The sequence below is a fragment of the Pagrus major genome, chromosome 22, assembly GCF_040436345.1.
Source record: "Pagrus major chromosome 22, Pma_NU_1.0".
In the NCBI taxonomy this organism is placed as follows: Eukaryota; Metazoa; Chordata; class Actinopteri; order Spariformes; family Sparidae; genus Pagrus; species Pagrus major.
The window spans coordinates 12,891,238-12,909,100 of NC_133236.1; the positions used below are offsets into that span (position 1 = coordinate 12,891,238).

Consider the following 17,863-nt stretch of genomic DNA (forward strand, 5'->3'; position numbering starts at 1 on the left):
TGAAAAGTCCATGCCAACGGGAGCTCCGCTCTCCCACAGAAAACACTGCTCCTGAAACACATCGTCAGCTAACTGGAAGCTGAAAACGCGACAGAGCCAACCGAAGACACGGTGAGTGGTGCTGGCTCAGGCGTCCGTGGGCTGGCCAATCAGAGCAGACTGGTTAATCGGGAGGAGGGCCTTAAAGAGACAGGAGCTAAAACACAGCATTCCAGACGGAGGGGGAATACGGTGCAGCTGCACTGGGTAGTCTGAGAAAACTGATTGTTTTTGAGGATTAAACGCATGAAAACCTATTCTAGTAGTACCCAAAATAAAATTGTGAATCTGACAATGAGTATTACAGTTTCTAAATTGAGCCTGTGGTGACATTTTCTGTCATCTACTGTTTCTAAGTTCAAGAAAAACATCTTATACAATAATACTTTGCCTTTTCAGCCATAAACCCTCCTCATTCTACTAAATACTAAATGCACTCACTGATCCAAACCTCTTGAGCGTGACGCATTTAAATAAATTATATATACTGAGCAATTTGCAGGGTTATATTTGGTGCATCCTCCTGTCATGTATCTTTGTCGTTCCCCTTTATAACATTTACAAATTATAATTCAATATAACAATAAGACTTACAACCTGCTCTTAATGCAATTATGAAGTCACATCTATATTGTGGTTGTAGTTTTGAGCACATGAGCGGTCTGACATATTTATTAATATCCAAACTTTGTGTACAATGCATCATAAACAGTTAAAAATATCCTTACAGTACAGAGTGTGCATTTATAAACCTGCACTAAACAACGACTTTATCTAAATTATTTAACAGACAACCTTTACAACCGGTTTTATAGACACTGTACAGTAAAGCATTACATTGTCGAGGGAGGAAGCAGATTGGCTGGAGGAAGTCTGAACTGTTTCCCCTTTATGAGACAGTTTCGGGTAATGACATGAGGCTGAGGCTTCTGATCTGTTGCGTTGTTGTCGCTGAGCAGATCTAAACAGGCTGCAGCGAGCCAAGAGAAGAGATGTGCATTGGCGGTGATGGTCCAATTAAGAACCACAAACACTTACAGCGGTGCACTTACAGCCTGGTGGTGCTCATGAAAACCAAGCAGAAACAGAAGTCACGCTGCTCATCGAGTGCAACCTGTTATTTGCTGCAGCTGTGGCATTCAGGAGTAGCTTTGTTTCGCGTCTGTTTCGGTTTTAAATGGCACTTAAAGTGTTCGTCTTTATTTATTTAGCTCCAATTTGAGACATCTGTGCTTTGTCTGGACGTAGATTTCTCTATTCTGTGTCTGTATTTGTTTTAGCTTCACAGCATTCTCCAGCAGCAGTGGTGATGCTCCTGTCGCGGTGGCCTGCCACTGCTGAATAAACAGAGGAAACACGTGCATGTGGTGTTTACAGACAGCACAGAGAGAAAGAGAGCGAGCGAGCGAGAGAGGCAGGAAATCCACTATTGACATCCTCAAGAAAGAGCCGGGGTCTTTTCATGGAGAGCTATTCCCAACATGTCAGATGTGCGGTGGAACAGAACATAAGAGCGTCTGAAGGCGGTTGGGCTGCTACCAGCTGCATCCTGACGCCTTTAATATTCATGTTGCAGCTTTTCTTATAGAAAAGACACTGCTCTCGCTGCCAAGAGACAAAAAAAGGAAGTGAAAGGAAGGTGCGGTGCTGAAGCAATGTAAGCCATCCGCACATAACTACTTCCTCCTGTGCAACAGCGGTTCATGACATCACCGGTTGCTGCAGCGGCGGAGCATGCCTTTCAAAAATAAACCTGTGACCCTTGTTTCTGTTAGGTGCAACCAGACAGGTTGTAAAATCCTGATGCTATATTTAGCTCCTCTGTCTTCGTCTGACTCGCGCCTTCATGGGGATCAAATGGCAGGTTTGTTTTCCTCAGGCTGATGTATATCTAAGAATGGCTGCAGGTCAGTCCAAGCTAACCTCCGCTGGTCACTCACAGGTAACAGGTTTCTCAGCTGTGAGTGAAACACATGTGACAGCGCTGGCTCACGAGGGAATCTGGTGAATGTGACTGAGAATGAGTCAGTTATTCAGTGAGTGAGTCATCTGGTTTGTTAGCCTTGCCGATAGTCCATCTGGCCATTTGCATTTACAGCAGGTTAGTATTAGAGCTGCATTGCCCACTCACTCACTCACTCACCTTCATAGAAACACACACACACAGCTGACCACAATTTGATGTTAGCGCTTCATTTATGTGACTGTTCAAACAGTCATTAACTCATGGAGGAAGTGATCATGATTAATAATCACCCATGGCCTCCTACACTCAGGACTTAAGCTTTGAGAGTTTGTACCTGAGTGCTGCAAATGCACTACTGAATTCAGTGGGTTGCTACAGTCAGTGATTTTACGCCAACACGGATGAAGCAATGTGCATGCAATTACAGTAATTGGATACAGACCAGCGGAGGCTAATTACCTGGATTTCCACTATCACAGTGGGAAGTTAAATGCACATAAATACAATTAACAACACATGCTTTTGTAACAGCAAAGGATAATCAGATACATTCACAGCTGCAGATTGTATTTGTTCCAATGGCAAAAATGAAATGCAAATGTCTCCGCAACCGGGCGAGCCGGCCTGTCAAGCTTTGGATCTCTCCACATGGTGAAGTGACGCTCTGGTAATTTTAAAGAGTAAGTTTGCCCAAAAATGAAAATTCAGACATTATCCGTTCACCCCATGCTGATGGAAAGACAGGTGAAGTTTCATAGTCCACAAAGCATTTCTGGAGCTTCACAGCAAAACAGTGTTGCAGCATTCTCCTAAACAGTTAAGTAGATGGGGACTTGTTCTAAAACGTAGAAAAAACAACAGAAAGAAAACGTAAAATGGCACCAGCAGCTCCAGGAACGTTTTGTGGACTATGAAACATCACCTGACTTTCCATCAGCATGGAGGTGAGAAGATAATGATTGAAATGACTGAATCTTCTCTTTAAACACAAAAGGCAAAATTGTGGGCTAATAATGCCCTGAAGAGTGTATTTATCTGCTCACAGCAAGCTGGAATTGTAAGCATGCCTGTAGTGTTATGAACAAAAGGAGCATGTCATTAAGTACTGTAATTATTTTGTGGGATTGCAGGTTACGTAAGGAAAATTACCATTCAGGACTGAAACTCTTTGGGAACCAAGACGCTACTAGGCTATAAATAGCAGCCTATGTAGTCGGGAGTAGCGTAAGCGCCTTTAATTTGCTCATCTGGTTCTGGGAAGTTTACACCTAAACAAGTAACTGGTGCCTTGTCTCTTACACAAGTGGAACATACATCTTCAATCTAATCTTTTTAATCGCATTTTTATATATAATACTTTATTCTAATATTACAGCTAGCAACTACGATGAATAATAATAATTATTATTATAATTATTTAGGCTACACATCTAGGCTAATACAAGGATCTTCAACTGTTAAGAACAGGTGTGCCTTAGGCTGGCCACAATAAAAGGCCACTCTGAAATGTGCAGTTTTGCTTTATTGGGGGGGTCTGGGGGGGGGTCAGAAAACCAGTCAGTATCTGGTGTGACCACCATTTGCCCACCAGAGCTGTTGCCCTTGAATTGAATGTTAATTTCTCTACCATAAGCCGTCTCCAAAGGCGTTTCAGACAATTTGGCAGTACATCCAACCGGTCTCACAACCGCAGACCACGTGTAACCACACCAGCCCAGGACCTCCACATCCAGCATGTTCACCTCCAAGATCGTCTGAGACCAGCCACCCGGACAGCTGCTTCAACAATCGGTTTGCATAACCAAAGAATTTCTGCACAAACTGTCAGAAACCGTATCAGGGAAGCTCATCTGCATGCTCGTCGTCCTCATCGGGGTCTTGACCTGACTGCAGTTCGTCGTCGTAGCCGACTTGAGTGGGCAAATGCTCACATTCGATGGCGTCTGGCACGTTGGAGAGGTGTTCTCTTCACGGATGAATCCCGGTTTTCACTGTTCAGGGCAGATGGCAGACAGCGTGTGTGGTGTCGTGTGGGTTAGCGGTTTGCTGATGTCAACGTTGTGGATTGAGTGGCCCACGGTGGCGGTGGGGTTATGGTATGGGCAGGCGTATGTTATGGACAACGAACACAGGTGCATTTTATTGATGGCATTGTGAATGCACGGAGATACCGTGACGAGATCCTGAGGCCCATTGTTGTGCCATTCATCCACGACCATCACCTCATGTTACAGCATGGTAATGCACGGCCCCATGTTGCAAGGATCTGTACACAATTCCTGGAAGCTGAAAACATCCCAGTTCTTGCATGGCCAGCATACTCACCGGACATGTCACACATTGAGCATGTTTGGGATGCTCTGGATCGGCGTATACGACGCAAATGGTGGTCACACCAGATACTGACTGGTGTTCTGATCCCCCCCCAGACCCCCCCAATAAAGCAGAACTGCACATTTCAGAGTGGCCTTTTATTGTGGCCAGCCTAAGGCACACCTGTGCAATAATCATGCTGTCTAATCAGCATCTTGATATGCCACACCTGTGAGGTGGGAGGGATTATCTCTGCAAAGGAGAAGTGCTCACTCACACAGATTTAGACAGATTTGTGAAAAATATTTGACAGAAATGGATCTTTTGTGTATATAGAAAATGTGTTAGATCTTTGAGTTCAGCTCATGAAAAATGGGAGCAAAAACAAAAGTGTTGCGTTTATATTTTTGTTCAGTGTATATATATGCTCCGCTTCTATATATATGTTTATATATAGATATATATACATATATACATATATATGTATATATGTAGAATAATGTAGAAAGCCATCATTTGAATATTGCAGACCTTTTTACTGGATTCTTGTTTAAAACAAGTCACGTTAGCTTAATGACCTCGCTAGCTAGGCTATATGTGACAATTCAGCCAACGAAATCCCCGCTTTTATTTACTTTTGTGTGAAATTTAAGACTTACATAAAATAATTTGAAGTGACAAATCTGCCTTTGTTATCTGCATTTGTGCCTTGCGAAAACAGAAAACTCAACAGACTTACCAACAGTTAGCTGGGCAGGGGCTAGTATGACTTAGCATTTTGTTTTTTTTCTGTGCCTGTCCTTGCATACTCTCTATTTTATAAATACACCGTCTATAAATAATCTACTCACAGAAGATAAAAGGGCTAAATGTAACTTTTAGTGTTAAATGTGAAGTTTAAGGCTGAAGCGTCGTACTTTGGGCTTGTATGCTGACTTGACTGTGTTGTGGCTTGCAGGAGGCAGGTCCTGATGTCAAGCTGCACTGTGTCCTTTTGTTGTCGTTTCTGAATACGTACAGTCGCTGAATGTGATTAAAACGGATTTCAAAGTGTATTTTAAATTTAACACATTTTAGTTCTTCTATGGGAATGGGATCAAATAGAGAAAACCGGCAATAATTGCTTAAAAAATTAAGGAAACTTTGACTTTTACCAGCTCGGAGCAGGTGTTAAAAGCACATGCATCAGTGCAGAGGGCAGTTAAGTGCTCTAACTGAAGCAAGAAAGTGTGAGAACAAAGACTGTGAGTGCATATAAGGGAGATCAGTGAGTTCACACTCATACTGTGAGTGATAATCAGCTCTCCTGACATGGCACAAGTCAGTGTCGGAGATCAGTACGTTTCATGCAGCACAGGGCCACTTCCCTCCACTCTGAAAAGCCACTTAGGAGAGCTAAGCCTTTCATCTCGCTCCCGAACATGAACTCCTTGACAACAATCAGCCAGCTGCCCCCACGCTTCTGCCTTCATCACACTAGTTCTAGTCAATTAAGAGAAAATCAATTAATCAAAGGGCACTATTTGGTTAAGCGTCTCTCAATCAAAACAGAAACAGACGTAAGTAAGTTGGGTTGTCTTCATTGTTAAACGACCATTACTGATGAAAATATTTTTGTCAGTTCGCTCACTTTCATTCCAGAGACCTACTAATCGATTCGACACTGTAACAGGAATGTTTAAGTCGTTTATAATGACAACACTATTGGCTTTGTCCTCTACAGCACATATTGTACTCAATACATACACTGAGCCACATAACAGTAAAAAAAAATGCACATTTCTAACTTAAAACATAGTTTATATTTGTATTTACTTGACTAAAATGTATATATGCGTTAATCTTAATCAATTATAGATTTAATTAGGAAGCACACTGAGGCGTGACTCAGTAAAGAACAGGATTTCCTTTGCTTTAAGGAAGCACCTTATTTGAATGCTGCACTTTTTTACAAGTCAAATTTTCAAAATGCTTGTGCCTTTTTATGCAGATCGTGGCCCTGCAGTCACTTTAGCTCGTGAAACAGCTGTCATCTGAGAAAAAAAGCGCCTTGATAATGGAAGAAAAGATGCTTTCATTTCACATTTCTGAGAAACCAAACACTCATCACAGCTTCTACAACAGAAAACCTTTATAACACCAAGAAGAGAAAACATAAGGTGCTAGACACTGTGCACCCTGCACGTTGTAAAAAAGCATATTCTTTGCAACACATAATATGTGCGGTGTGTGAGCAATGGGTGAGTAATGTGTGAAAGGCAAAGGCGAGGGGAAAAAAGAGATTGCTTTGTGTACTTACAGTGTTCTTCTGGCAAATTATCTCCTGAAAGACAAGAAGACACAAAGACATTTAGAGATTTAATGACAGCATTTTCTCCTCAGGGCTAATTTGCTTTGGACACTGTGTTAGTCTGCTGAATAATAAAATACAATAAGTCATATCTGAGACAGTAACGTTTTATCAAGAAGACGCTAGTTAGTGTTTCTGCAAACCACAGATCAGTCATAGGCTATGAACCATATAGACATTTGCATGTTCACATTACATGTTTATGACGTGACTTTCATATTGACAGGTGGAGCGGATGGTGACTGAGTTATAGGCGAAAAAGGCAGCAAACAGGTGACTGCGTTTCAGTATTTGTAAGTGTGACACCACTGGATATTTTTAGAGAGACCATTTCCAGCTGCGTTTGTGCCGACAAACCGGGTGTTTTTAATGAGACCTCTAGACATTTCCAGACGGGTTTGAGGCGACCAAAACAGGTATTTTAGACCTAACTGTGACGTTTTCCTAATCATGACCACGAGGTTTTTGTGCCTAAACCTAACCAGGGAGTAAAGCATAGCGTTGTGACAAGAGAGAAGCTAGAAATCTAACCTAAAGAAACGTAAAAGTTTTAACTTATCCATAGTTTTGTATAATGGTACCTAGCTAACAATTAAATCGTTCAAATTATTGCCATTAATGCATTGTAAAAAGTAGAGTTGCACCTATTAAGTACAAGGAGACCACAGAGCTGACGTGAATGACGCAGGTTTCCAAATATTCAAAGAAGGTTTTGCAACTGTTCAATGAGAAAGGAAATGCACTCAACATGTTTGAATACAATGAAAAGGCCACAGTATGATCTACATTAGGCCACACAGAAGGAAAGTTTGGTAAAGAAAAGATCAGATTTGAACATCACAAAACTTCTGAAAGAAAGATTTTAGTGTCATTTCAAGTCTAAAGCACCAAAACCTTGCTGTCCGGTTAGCTTCACTTCCTCTGTACACCACCTAAAGGCCTCAGTATGCTTCAAACTGCTTGTTGAATCACTGACTAATAAGTGTCTGAAGCTTTATAGTCCATTTTATCAATCCAGTTAACATGGTTTGTCAGCTTTAACCTGTTTTTAAATGAGCTTATCATCCAACTTTGAAGCAGTCTCCGCTTCTAATTTTCAAACTCATAACATAATGTACCACATAAATCTCAGAGAGAGAAATGATTTGACTGCCGTTCCTCTCATCATGCGCTGGATACATGGCACAAAGCCTGACTAATATCCACTGCTCACTGAGGAATATAAGGCAATAATGGGTTATTGCACAACATCAATACCACATTATTTGGAGTTTGTCATATCAGTGACTATGATGACCTTTATGATGTGTTACAATCTGAATCAATAACGGTGCAGTCAGGACCACTTTGGTGGAAGAAAACGTATTTCCATCTGCAATAGAGAGCAGCAGGGATGAGTTAGCATTGCCCTGGTTCCCTCAACAATAAGCCTTTGGGATTTTTCTATTGGGTTTTGGATTACTGCAGAAAATAAGCTCAGTGGCAAACACAAATTTCTGCCCGCCTTCAAGTCGGTGACCTAATCACACTACGTCACCACGACACATATTTACATAATTTATGCCAAGCAGCTAGTTTGACACATAAAATTAGATCTAGCACAGCTGCTCTGTTGTTGTTAGCGGTGCTGGCTCAGGCGTGTGTGAGCTGACCAATCAGAGGAGACTGTGGAAGAGGAGTCTTAAAGAGACAGGAGCTGAAACAGAGCGTTTTTCGGATGGAGGAGGAATACAGTGCTGCAGTTCTGGACAGTATGAGAAAAGTGATGTGTTTTCTGAGCATTAAAGCATCTCAAACTATTCTAGTAGTAATGGAAAATAAAATGATGAACCGGAAAATGAGCATATGTCTCACTTAAACTAATTTAAAAAAGAAATCCTCGCATGTATCCAAACAAGTATTTCCTACTGTGGATGGAGAGCCACATTGAGCCCTGTTTCATAAGTGAATGAAGCGTACTTGCTTGTACAGGTTACTTTATTCTTTAAAGAAGTATATAAATAAATCTGCTGTGAAAAGAAGCATGACCAACATGTGCACACCAAGTACACAAAGGCCTCTTGACTACACAAAGGTCTCTTTCGGGTCTTGGTGTATTTTTAAGAAGTAGCTTCAGTATTTTAAGATAACCTCTGTTCTTAAAACACACCCTTCGAAACAATTTAGCATCTAGAGATCAGAGGAAACCACAGGAGAGAAGTGGTCTTTCCAGGCAGGGTGAGGTGCAGTTAGCCGACCGCAGAGTCAGCAGAGCTTGGCACTGCGACAGACCACAGGGAGGGAGAACTCCTGGTAGGTACCAGCTTACATTAGGGCAGGAAATAATGGCCTCTAAAACATTTTTTATAGCTAAAAGGGCAGAAATAATAGAGCTGAGAACGCTAATCATCTTTTTATGTCATGTTTAGCTTGAGTCTGGCTGTATGGTGCTATATGTCGACTCTGCAGTGCGGTCGCTGGCTGAGGATCCCTGTCGCCATGAAAGTCTTCTCACTACACAAACAACCAACAATAAAGGCTTCAGTGTTCCTCTGCTACAAGTCGCCTACAGCAGGAGTTTTTAAATGTGTTACACCAGGGCCTCAGACTGTGTGAACTACGTCTTGTCTGCTACAGACCCACACTGTTGTCTTATGCTGACTCAGACAAAATCTGTCAGCAGGATTTAGGATTCCAGCCCATTAAAGTCCAAACCTGACATTTCTATCTGAACACAGTGTTGTTTGTCTCTTTGCTGATGCTATCGTGGAGCAGTGATTCAACATCTAGTTCACAGTGTGAGATTTGTTGCCAGAAAACTCATTTTTGGAAGTTGTTTTTTGGCCAAAATATCTGTAAGGTTGTGAAGAAAATACAGAATAAATAAAGAATAGCTACAGTAGGTAGCAGTAGCACGAATCAACACCATGGATGAACAGACAAGAAACACAAAGCACGTCTCAACCATGGTACCAAATACATTATTTCAAATATAGAAAATATGGGTGACAATGTAATCCTTTGCAATCCTTTGACCCACACCTGGACTAAGATACACCTGTTATTTGAGCATACCTAACTTCCCACCAAACTTTATGGAAACCTGTTACGAGCACATGTTTTTGAATTCAAACAAACAGGATTGAACCTCCTCGGTGGAAGTGAAACAGCCCCGTCACAAAAATAAAATATAAATCATAACAACATTTCTACAATATGTGTCATATCACGTTCAGGCTACATGTATATGAGCTCACTTTCATGTCAGGAAGAGGAGGGGATGGCAGTGATGTGACAGCAGCCAAGAGAGAGACCACTGTTCGAGACTGTGTTTCAACACTTGTAGGCCTGAAACAGCTGGATATTTTTATTGTGACATCGGGACATTTTACAGCTGTTTTAGTGGGAACAAAACAGGATATTTTTAACAAGCGGTCGAGTCAGCAGCCAAGCAAGAGACCACTGTTTGAAATGGTGTTTCAGCATTTTAAAGCATGAAACCACTGGGTATTTTAAATAAGACTTCAGCAGAAGCGAATATTTTTTGATGAGACGTCAGGACAGTTTTTCTGGTGTTTGTGGAGACAAAACATGGCAAAAAAACCCATTTCCCGACACTTACAAAATGTTTTTTGTGCCTTAACCTAACGAAAGCATAAGCACAGCATCGTCACAAGCCCGCTGCTGACTTCCCAACTCAAACAGCGTCATTAATGCATTTCCTTCCATCAAATTATCGACGCCTTTATGTGCCGCTGCCACCAAATTACATTTCTGTCAATCCCCCTGCCTCCTCCTAAATATAGCCTTTAATCACCACCCTTGTGAGCAACAGTGATTGTTTCCTTCATGTGTTAAAGTGCTGAGGGCCGGTTGGTGATCATCACGGCAGCTTACCTGCAGGGACTGGAGGGAGTCGGAGTTAGTGTCGCAGTACAGGATGATGTTGTTGGCCATGCTGAAGCTCTCTCGGACTCCCAGGTGGTAAAAGAGCGAGGGCTGGCGGAAGGCATCTGTCATCTCCACAACAGCTATGTCTGATGGAGAGAGGTGTCACGTTAGTGTCATTTTCATTTGCTGGCTGTGTGAGTTGTTTTGGTGGAAGACAAGAGAGAACATGGTTTCGAGGGCATTATTGTGGAGTTTCTACAAAACGGTTACTTTTTTCAGTTTTGTGTTTATAATTTCGAGAAACTGAGCGGAAGTTTGAGGAGCGATTGGGAAAAACTGTAGACCCTTCCTCAACCTGTAGTCAGTGGAACCATGAAAAACAAGATCCAGTATGTGGACTACAAGCTTTTGGCCATATTTTTAAAAATGTCTATACATTTTACATTTACAAATACATTTTTTATGCTAAAACTGATAAATATACCAGAGAATTTAGCTGTATTTTGTCCCATGACAACACCTTTCAAACCCTGTGAGAACAGCTCGTACACAATAACAAAAAAACAGATTTTGGATTTCAGTTTTGCTATAAATAATCTGACACCATGCTGCACATCAAAGGTGGATGTCACTGCTGCAGCTGTCAATATCTTGTTTTCATTAAAGCAAACATGGACCGGTCTTTATTGTTCTGGGACACTGACACGGCTCTGAGGTCAAAGGTTAATGGACAGATATGAAACCACATCATGTGTGTGTCTGTATTACAAACTGTAGGTGATGTTTAGAGCAGCTTTTACTACAGTCTCTATCTGTTGTCAGCTATAGATGTTCATGTCAGAGACACAAGTGGAGTTAATTCAGAAGTGCTCTCTTAAAAAACAACATTCATTTCCACCAGTGGAGGTGATTTGACCCGCCTATCAATGAATACAAACATGCTCAATACCACACTGACTCCAGCTGGACTCGAGCAGATGATCTGGATCAATAGAGTGAGAGAGAGAGTTCCCAGCCTTGAACCAGGAGCTCTGTGCTTATACTAGCATAACAGACTGCTGTGCCGTGTAACCAAAGAGCTCATTCATAGGTGTGCTGCTGAACTGAACCATAACATACTGAAAATCCCTCAACTGTTGCATTTAAATGACATTGTATGGTAATAAACACACTGATGAAGGTGTAGGATAATCATGACGGTGTTTTGGAGGCCCATACATGAGGTAGGGCGGTACACGTTGTCCCTGACGCCACCTCGCCCCACTGATAACAACAAAAACAAATCAGCCCGGTGGCAGTGCTCCAGTAATGACAGAAGAGCTCAGAGAGTCAGAGAGATAAGGCCGCACCCTGGTTTTCTCATCTGTTTCCAACTATCCACCTCTCTGTTTCAACAAACACATTACAGGCAGCTGAAGAGCAGAGAATCTCAAATCTTCTACCCCTAATGGGCCCTCACTGGCTCGCTCCCATTAGAGTCTGTGGACTAGTACTGGAGGAAAGCATTAAAATATTCATCCTCATCCTCATCCTTAGTCCACGGGGCAATTTAAGCTCTTGGTCAGACCGCAAGCAAGTCAGATGATAGGTTGTTCAATTCTGAACAATTGCCGGTGGCGCAGTATTCTCTGATTGCCTCTGGGTTGTGGTCTTGAGTAGTTTTGAGCAGGAAAATCGTGTTATTATTACCCATTTTGCACTTGACAGATTGAACAAACAGTGAGACAATACATCAGGAGAGTAACAGAGAAGCATGACAAATGCAGAATAGATAGTATTCTAGATAGTAATAGTCTTCTACAAGTTTTGCTTACAGATACTCAAAGAAAGTTTACATCCAGTCAGTCCTGTTTTACTGGCCTAATGCTTGGACTCGCATCCAAAATCACAAATATAAAATCTTTAGAAAATGAACACCCTCTACCCTGAGACTCTCAATTTCAGTCATTTCAAACTACTGAAGAAAGACAGCGAGCAAAGAGTCATGATATAAGCCTGATTTAAGTCATAAAAATGCGATTTTGACACTAAATAGAGCGTATACCTCCGCCATGGCCCAACAGGCCCATACAAGCCATCTCAATACACATGATTTTCACATCAAGGTCCATGTATTATTCCATTTTAGCAAAAACATGACCTGTTAATCTATTAACAGTGGCCAAAAATCTAAAAACACAACTTTAAAAACTGCTCTCATCAAATGTATGTAACATCACTGCAATGTTACAATAGAAAACGTTAAAAAATACATTCTGTGTAGAAGAGCAGATCCCCAAAAACTGTTGACTCAAAGCTTCAAACACTACTAAAGCCATCAGAACAAATTACAGGCCAAATTACTCAAAGCAACCATGTGAATGCTCACAATCTGAATGCACAGTTAACATCAGACAGTCACTTAATTCAGAGGCTGTGTGGCTGCATGCCAACACAGCAGACAGAAGCCTATCACAGGCTGGCTGGTTGCAGCCGTGGAGAGCTTTTGTCAGTGATGAGGGGCCGTGCAGCCCGTCGCACTCATCATCAGCGCATGCAAATTCATCCAGGAAGCGGGCACTTGTTGCTGGCCTCAGAGGGTTCTCATCATCAGTCCCCTTCCTCCACACAAGCTTTGAAAAAAAACAGCCTCACATTTTCATTACAGCCAAGTACACAGAGGACAGGATAGAAGGGATTTTAAGCTCGGCGGATCTGTGCAGTGATGCAGAATATCAAGAGGGTTTTGTTCTCCGGGTTAGTCACATCAGGACGCTCGCTCCGTGATTGAACGCAGTGAAGTTAGGTTTCACTTTCTGACGTACAAGGCGGAGAGGGAAAGTACACCTTAATCCTCACTCGCTGACCTCTTCTTAACGACCACTTGTTACTTCCATATCTGTGACGCACTTCTGTCAGTGACATCTCTACAATCATGCGTGACGTTCAGGCTCATTGTGTCTCCTGTGTCATTAAAAGTCCGGACCAAAATTGACTGGCTTCTACTGAAAATATACCCAACTGATCCTCGATATTTGGGGCTGATACTGGTACAGCCCAGTTGCCAGGATAAGATGTCGGGAGATAATGTTTCTGCAAACCATTTTTAAATTCACATTTGTACGTGTGATAGGTTACTTACCATAATGACACTGCTATGATTCATGTCACATAACGTTCACATTACATGGTTATGACCCGACTGTAATGTTGGGAGTTGAAGGGGATGGTGGGGGAGATAAGCAAGAAGCCAGTGACTGCAGTTCAAGACTGTGTTTCAACATTTTCAAGCATGAAACCACTGGATGATTTTAAGGAGATTTTAAGGAGAACCAAAGCAGGTATTTTAACCCAAAACACGATCTGTTACTTACCAGAACCAAGTGATTTCTTTAGAGCCCGACTGATGTATGGGTTGGCCGATATTATCGGATATCAGATATATCGGTATTGGGGTATATGTTGTCACTATCGGCTGATAAAAAACTTTTTAGTTTTAAAGAACACAATGCAGAAAAAGACGTTTGGGGTGGTGTGTAATCATTCAATTTTCAGTTTTACTTTGTTGTTAAACTGTAACATATCCTGCCTCCTTCTATATATCTTCTTGATAACTACAACTACACCCAAAAAAAAAAAAAAATCCGATAGATATATAATTTTACATTTTAACAACTTTATTGTCTAAAATGACATCAGTGCACTGAAATGTTAAACTTCACCAGGAATTTAGTAATTAAACCCCACCCCCCAACATCTTTTTTTGCATGTTAACATATACAACATATATGTCAATAATTATATATCTGTGATAGTCCAATATTGGCCAATATCTTCTATCAGTCTGGCTCTAACTGAAGCTGACTGAATATCAAGTAGAGGAATACTTTATATTTTATGCCTAATCTTACAGCAGACCTCAACAATCTGAAACACGGCTGTTTAGCTTCTTCTTACTTTATGCACACAAGGTGCACCTGAATGTCAACATCCAGACAGCGCAGGTTGGCTGATGAATAAAATATAAGCTTGTCTCATTTCTTTGCTAGTGGGAGACCCCATCAATATTACATCTCAACCAGAATTGAATGCAAACAGGCCATTAAAAAGGCAGCAGTGTAACACACAGCTGCATCTTCTGACGAAAAAAAAAAGAAGCTTGCAGACATGTTTATAAAACGCAGTGATGACATGGATGGGGGTGATTATGCGTTGCTCTGCTTGGAAACCTCACCTGCTTCTAAAGGAATACATCTGAGCCACGGAAAGTGTTTGCTGTCATAGGGGCGAGGCTAATATAGGTGATGAATAGGGCACGCAGCCGACTCTGTGCACGTATGAAAAAAGAAAAGAAAAAGGGCAGGACACAAGTGAGTTTTGTTCTGTGGAGAGGAGCAATCAGTTCTCATAAGTGCTTTGTTCTCACAACAAAGCCCCCGAGAGCTGACAACACTTGACTGGTGCCGTATGATGTTGTCAGTGTGCAGTGTGTATTTCAATTTGAATGCACGAGTGCTGAACAATAGTCTAATATTATAAAACCAGAAGAACAACATGTCCCAGACGTTAGTGAGAGGCTGAATGCAGGGGAAGTCACACAGAACCACCTTCATCCTTCATTTCCTCGTCAGGATTTTTGACTAACGACGACAGGATTGTAGCTCGCATGCAGCTACTTCTTATCTTATCTAGGCCCACACTAAGGGGGTAACAGTAAGGCTAAGATGGTTCGTCAGTTAATCAGCAACTACTCCGTGATGGTAACGATTTGATAGTTGATTATTTAAGATTTTAGCCGTGCTAGTGCTACAGCTCTATGGATGGCCACCACTTAAGTCTGTATAGCACACAGAGACACTAGCACGGCTGGAGTTTAGTTTCCAGCAAAACTGCTGTTTCTTTTCTCTGTTTTATATCATTGTGAATTAAATTTCTTTTTCATTTCTGACTGACCATCTAACAAAACATTTTTGTTAGATGGGAAGTCCAAAACAAACTAATCTAAATACAGCTGTCACCTCTGGTTAGGTTAAACTGGTGATTAATGTCTTAATTGAGAAATAATGGACGTATGAATCAATAATGAAAGTGATTGTTTCCTGCAGCCCTCTTTAAATATGTATCTCCTGATAGAACCAACTGTTAACGATAATAAACAGCACTGCATTTGTAAGTACCGAGAACATAATCGTGACAAGCATCTGACTATATGACTAAACAAACAAAAGGAGGAAATGCCTCACACTTCAAAGCCCTGTCAACATGTTGTGAACACACTTCCCCCTGTGATGGCGGGCTATATTTGAAATGTTCTTTGTGTTCTGCCAGTAGTTTCATGCCGTATTAATGACGATAATCTTGAATAAATGGAAACAAACAGCACAGACACGCTCAACGTTGCACAGACAGTAGCCGTGACTTTGCAGGATTCAACAGCAGAGCGTCTGAATGTTTCTGGAGAGCCTTCAGATGTCGTGATTGCTTACCAATGCACCATCACAGCTGAGCGCATGCCAACGTAGCGGCAGACCTGCCAACATAGCGTTGACAGAAGGCTGCGTAAAGCCAGTAGCAGAGTAACTTGAGTCATCCAGTCACGCTTTATCGTGGGCCCTGACACATGATCACATGTGCTCACCTCAGCTGTTGTTGTAGTCATCGCTATCACCTCAAATCAGTAGTAAACCCAAGTCTATCTACATCGCGGAGAGATACGACCAAAACATGCACGGTGATGCCCTCATAATCCTGCTACACCTCCTACGGCTCAACCTGCTACCGTTGACCAAAACCAAATTGATTCCCTCGCCTACTGCTCAAAGCAGAGGAGGAAAAATAATTCAATAGGCTCTCAGCGGCGCTCGGCCTGCTGCTGTAGGTTCCTCAGGCCCAGCGGTGCCTCTGAGGGGGAGAGGGGAGGGAGGAGAGCGGGAGGAAGGCTGATGAGCTGCGTGAACTCACTGGAGATTGTGCTGGTGTCTCTGGTATGGATCCTTCTCTGACCTCCACCAACTACACAGGCTCTTTTCAGACGGGGGGGGGGGCCCGGGGTCTGCTCGATTTTATAATCGCAGCAGGATGTAAATGGCACTGGAGACGGCTCGACTGAATATGGATTATTTCAAAGTGTCTTTTGTCTTTTTCCCTTCTGTGCTCGGAGCCAAATGGAGAGAACACATTTGGACACAAAGAAATCTATTTTAATGAGTGTGGGCTGTTGAGAAATGTAAACAGTCACTACCAGCAGCCTTCAGCGATAAACAGAGACTGTGTGCATCACCTACACTATACATCGCTGTAGCTGTGCCAACAACTGCTTTCATCAGTGACTCATCTGTAGATCTGAGGATGCATGTTCATTGTTGACCTTGGTGACACAAATCTGTGATCAAATACTCTAAACTCGAGGTTCACTTAATAGAGTTTTCGCTGCAGCTTTCAACCTTATGAAACAGCCGCCTCAAGCTTCAGCTCGCATTGCGTGATGACGCCTGAGTAAGCTCCATTCACCGAAGAGGGCTGAGAGATGAACCAAAATATATTACGAAAATCTGTGCTTTGTTTTCCCGAATAATCAATTAATCTTCTTATTTTCGGGCCCCAGTGCGTCACGTGACGTTGTAATTACAGGGTTTGGCCACTATGAAAGTCGGCTTCAAAGCCTGGAGCTCTTCCTGGGTGCTTGGTCAAGAAACACATCATCATCTTTCTCCAGGGTGGTGGTGGCTCATTAAACCTTGCTAGCTACCTCTTGGCTAGTAACGTTAGCCTCCTGGCTATCGTCCACTCATCAACCGGAGCTGACTGAAAACATCAGTCATTACATTATTACATGGGTCCAAAGATGTTGCCATCTACATTTTTTCTCCTCCATTTATTGTCAGTTTTATGTGCAGGCTCTGGCATAGCAAGAAAATTCACTACAATATCCGCGAGTAGTTAATTTAGATCAGTGAATTTCTCAGGTTGTCCTCGGTGCACATTTTCAGGACGTTTTTTTATTTTTTATTACAGGCTGCTTTTCACTAAAGCAACAATACACATTTTTTTCTTTTGAATAAGTAACTGAGTATTGCGGTTTAATAAAATCTGGTTATTATTGCTCAAATTCAGGATGAACAGGATTAGTAATGGGCCCCAGAAAGCTTTCCCCCCTTTACGAGCGGCCCTGGATCAAGGTAGACGTAACTGAAATGAAAATACCAGGTGTGAGCAAATTCTCAAGTAGTGCCTTATGAAAAATCTCCAAACATTTAACTTCTTATTTAGGTGAAAACACTAAAAACCCAGTGAGCAAAAAGTGGTCTAGATCACGTCTTTTAGACATCATTTATGGACATCCAAGA

General features: G+C 41.9%; 1 protein-coding gene across 1 annotated transcript in view; it reads right to left on the reverse strand.

Moving 5' to 3' along the window:
* Positions 1-17,863, reverse strand: part of map3k5 (mitogen-activated protein kinase kinase kinase 5) — a 74,305-nt gene that overhangs the window by 44,018 nt on the left and 12,424 nt on the right. The window contains exons 2-3 of the mRNA XM_073492410.1: positions 10,545-10,684; positions 6,618-6,641 (exon numbers count right to left, since the gene is read on the reverse strand). Of these exons, the coding sequence (XP_073348511.1) occupies positions 6,618-6,641; positions 10,545-10,684 (164 nt within the window). The remainder of the gene's footprint in view (positions 1-6,617; positions 6,642-10,544; positions 10,685-17,863) is intronic.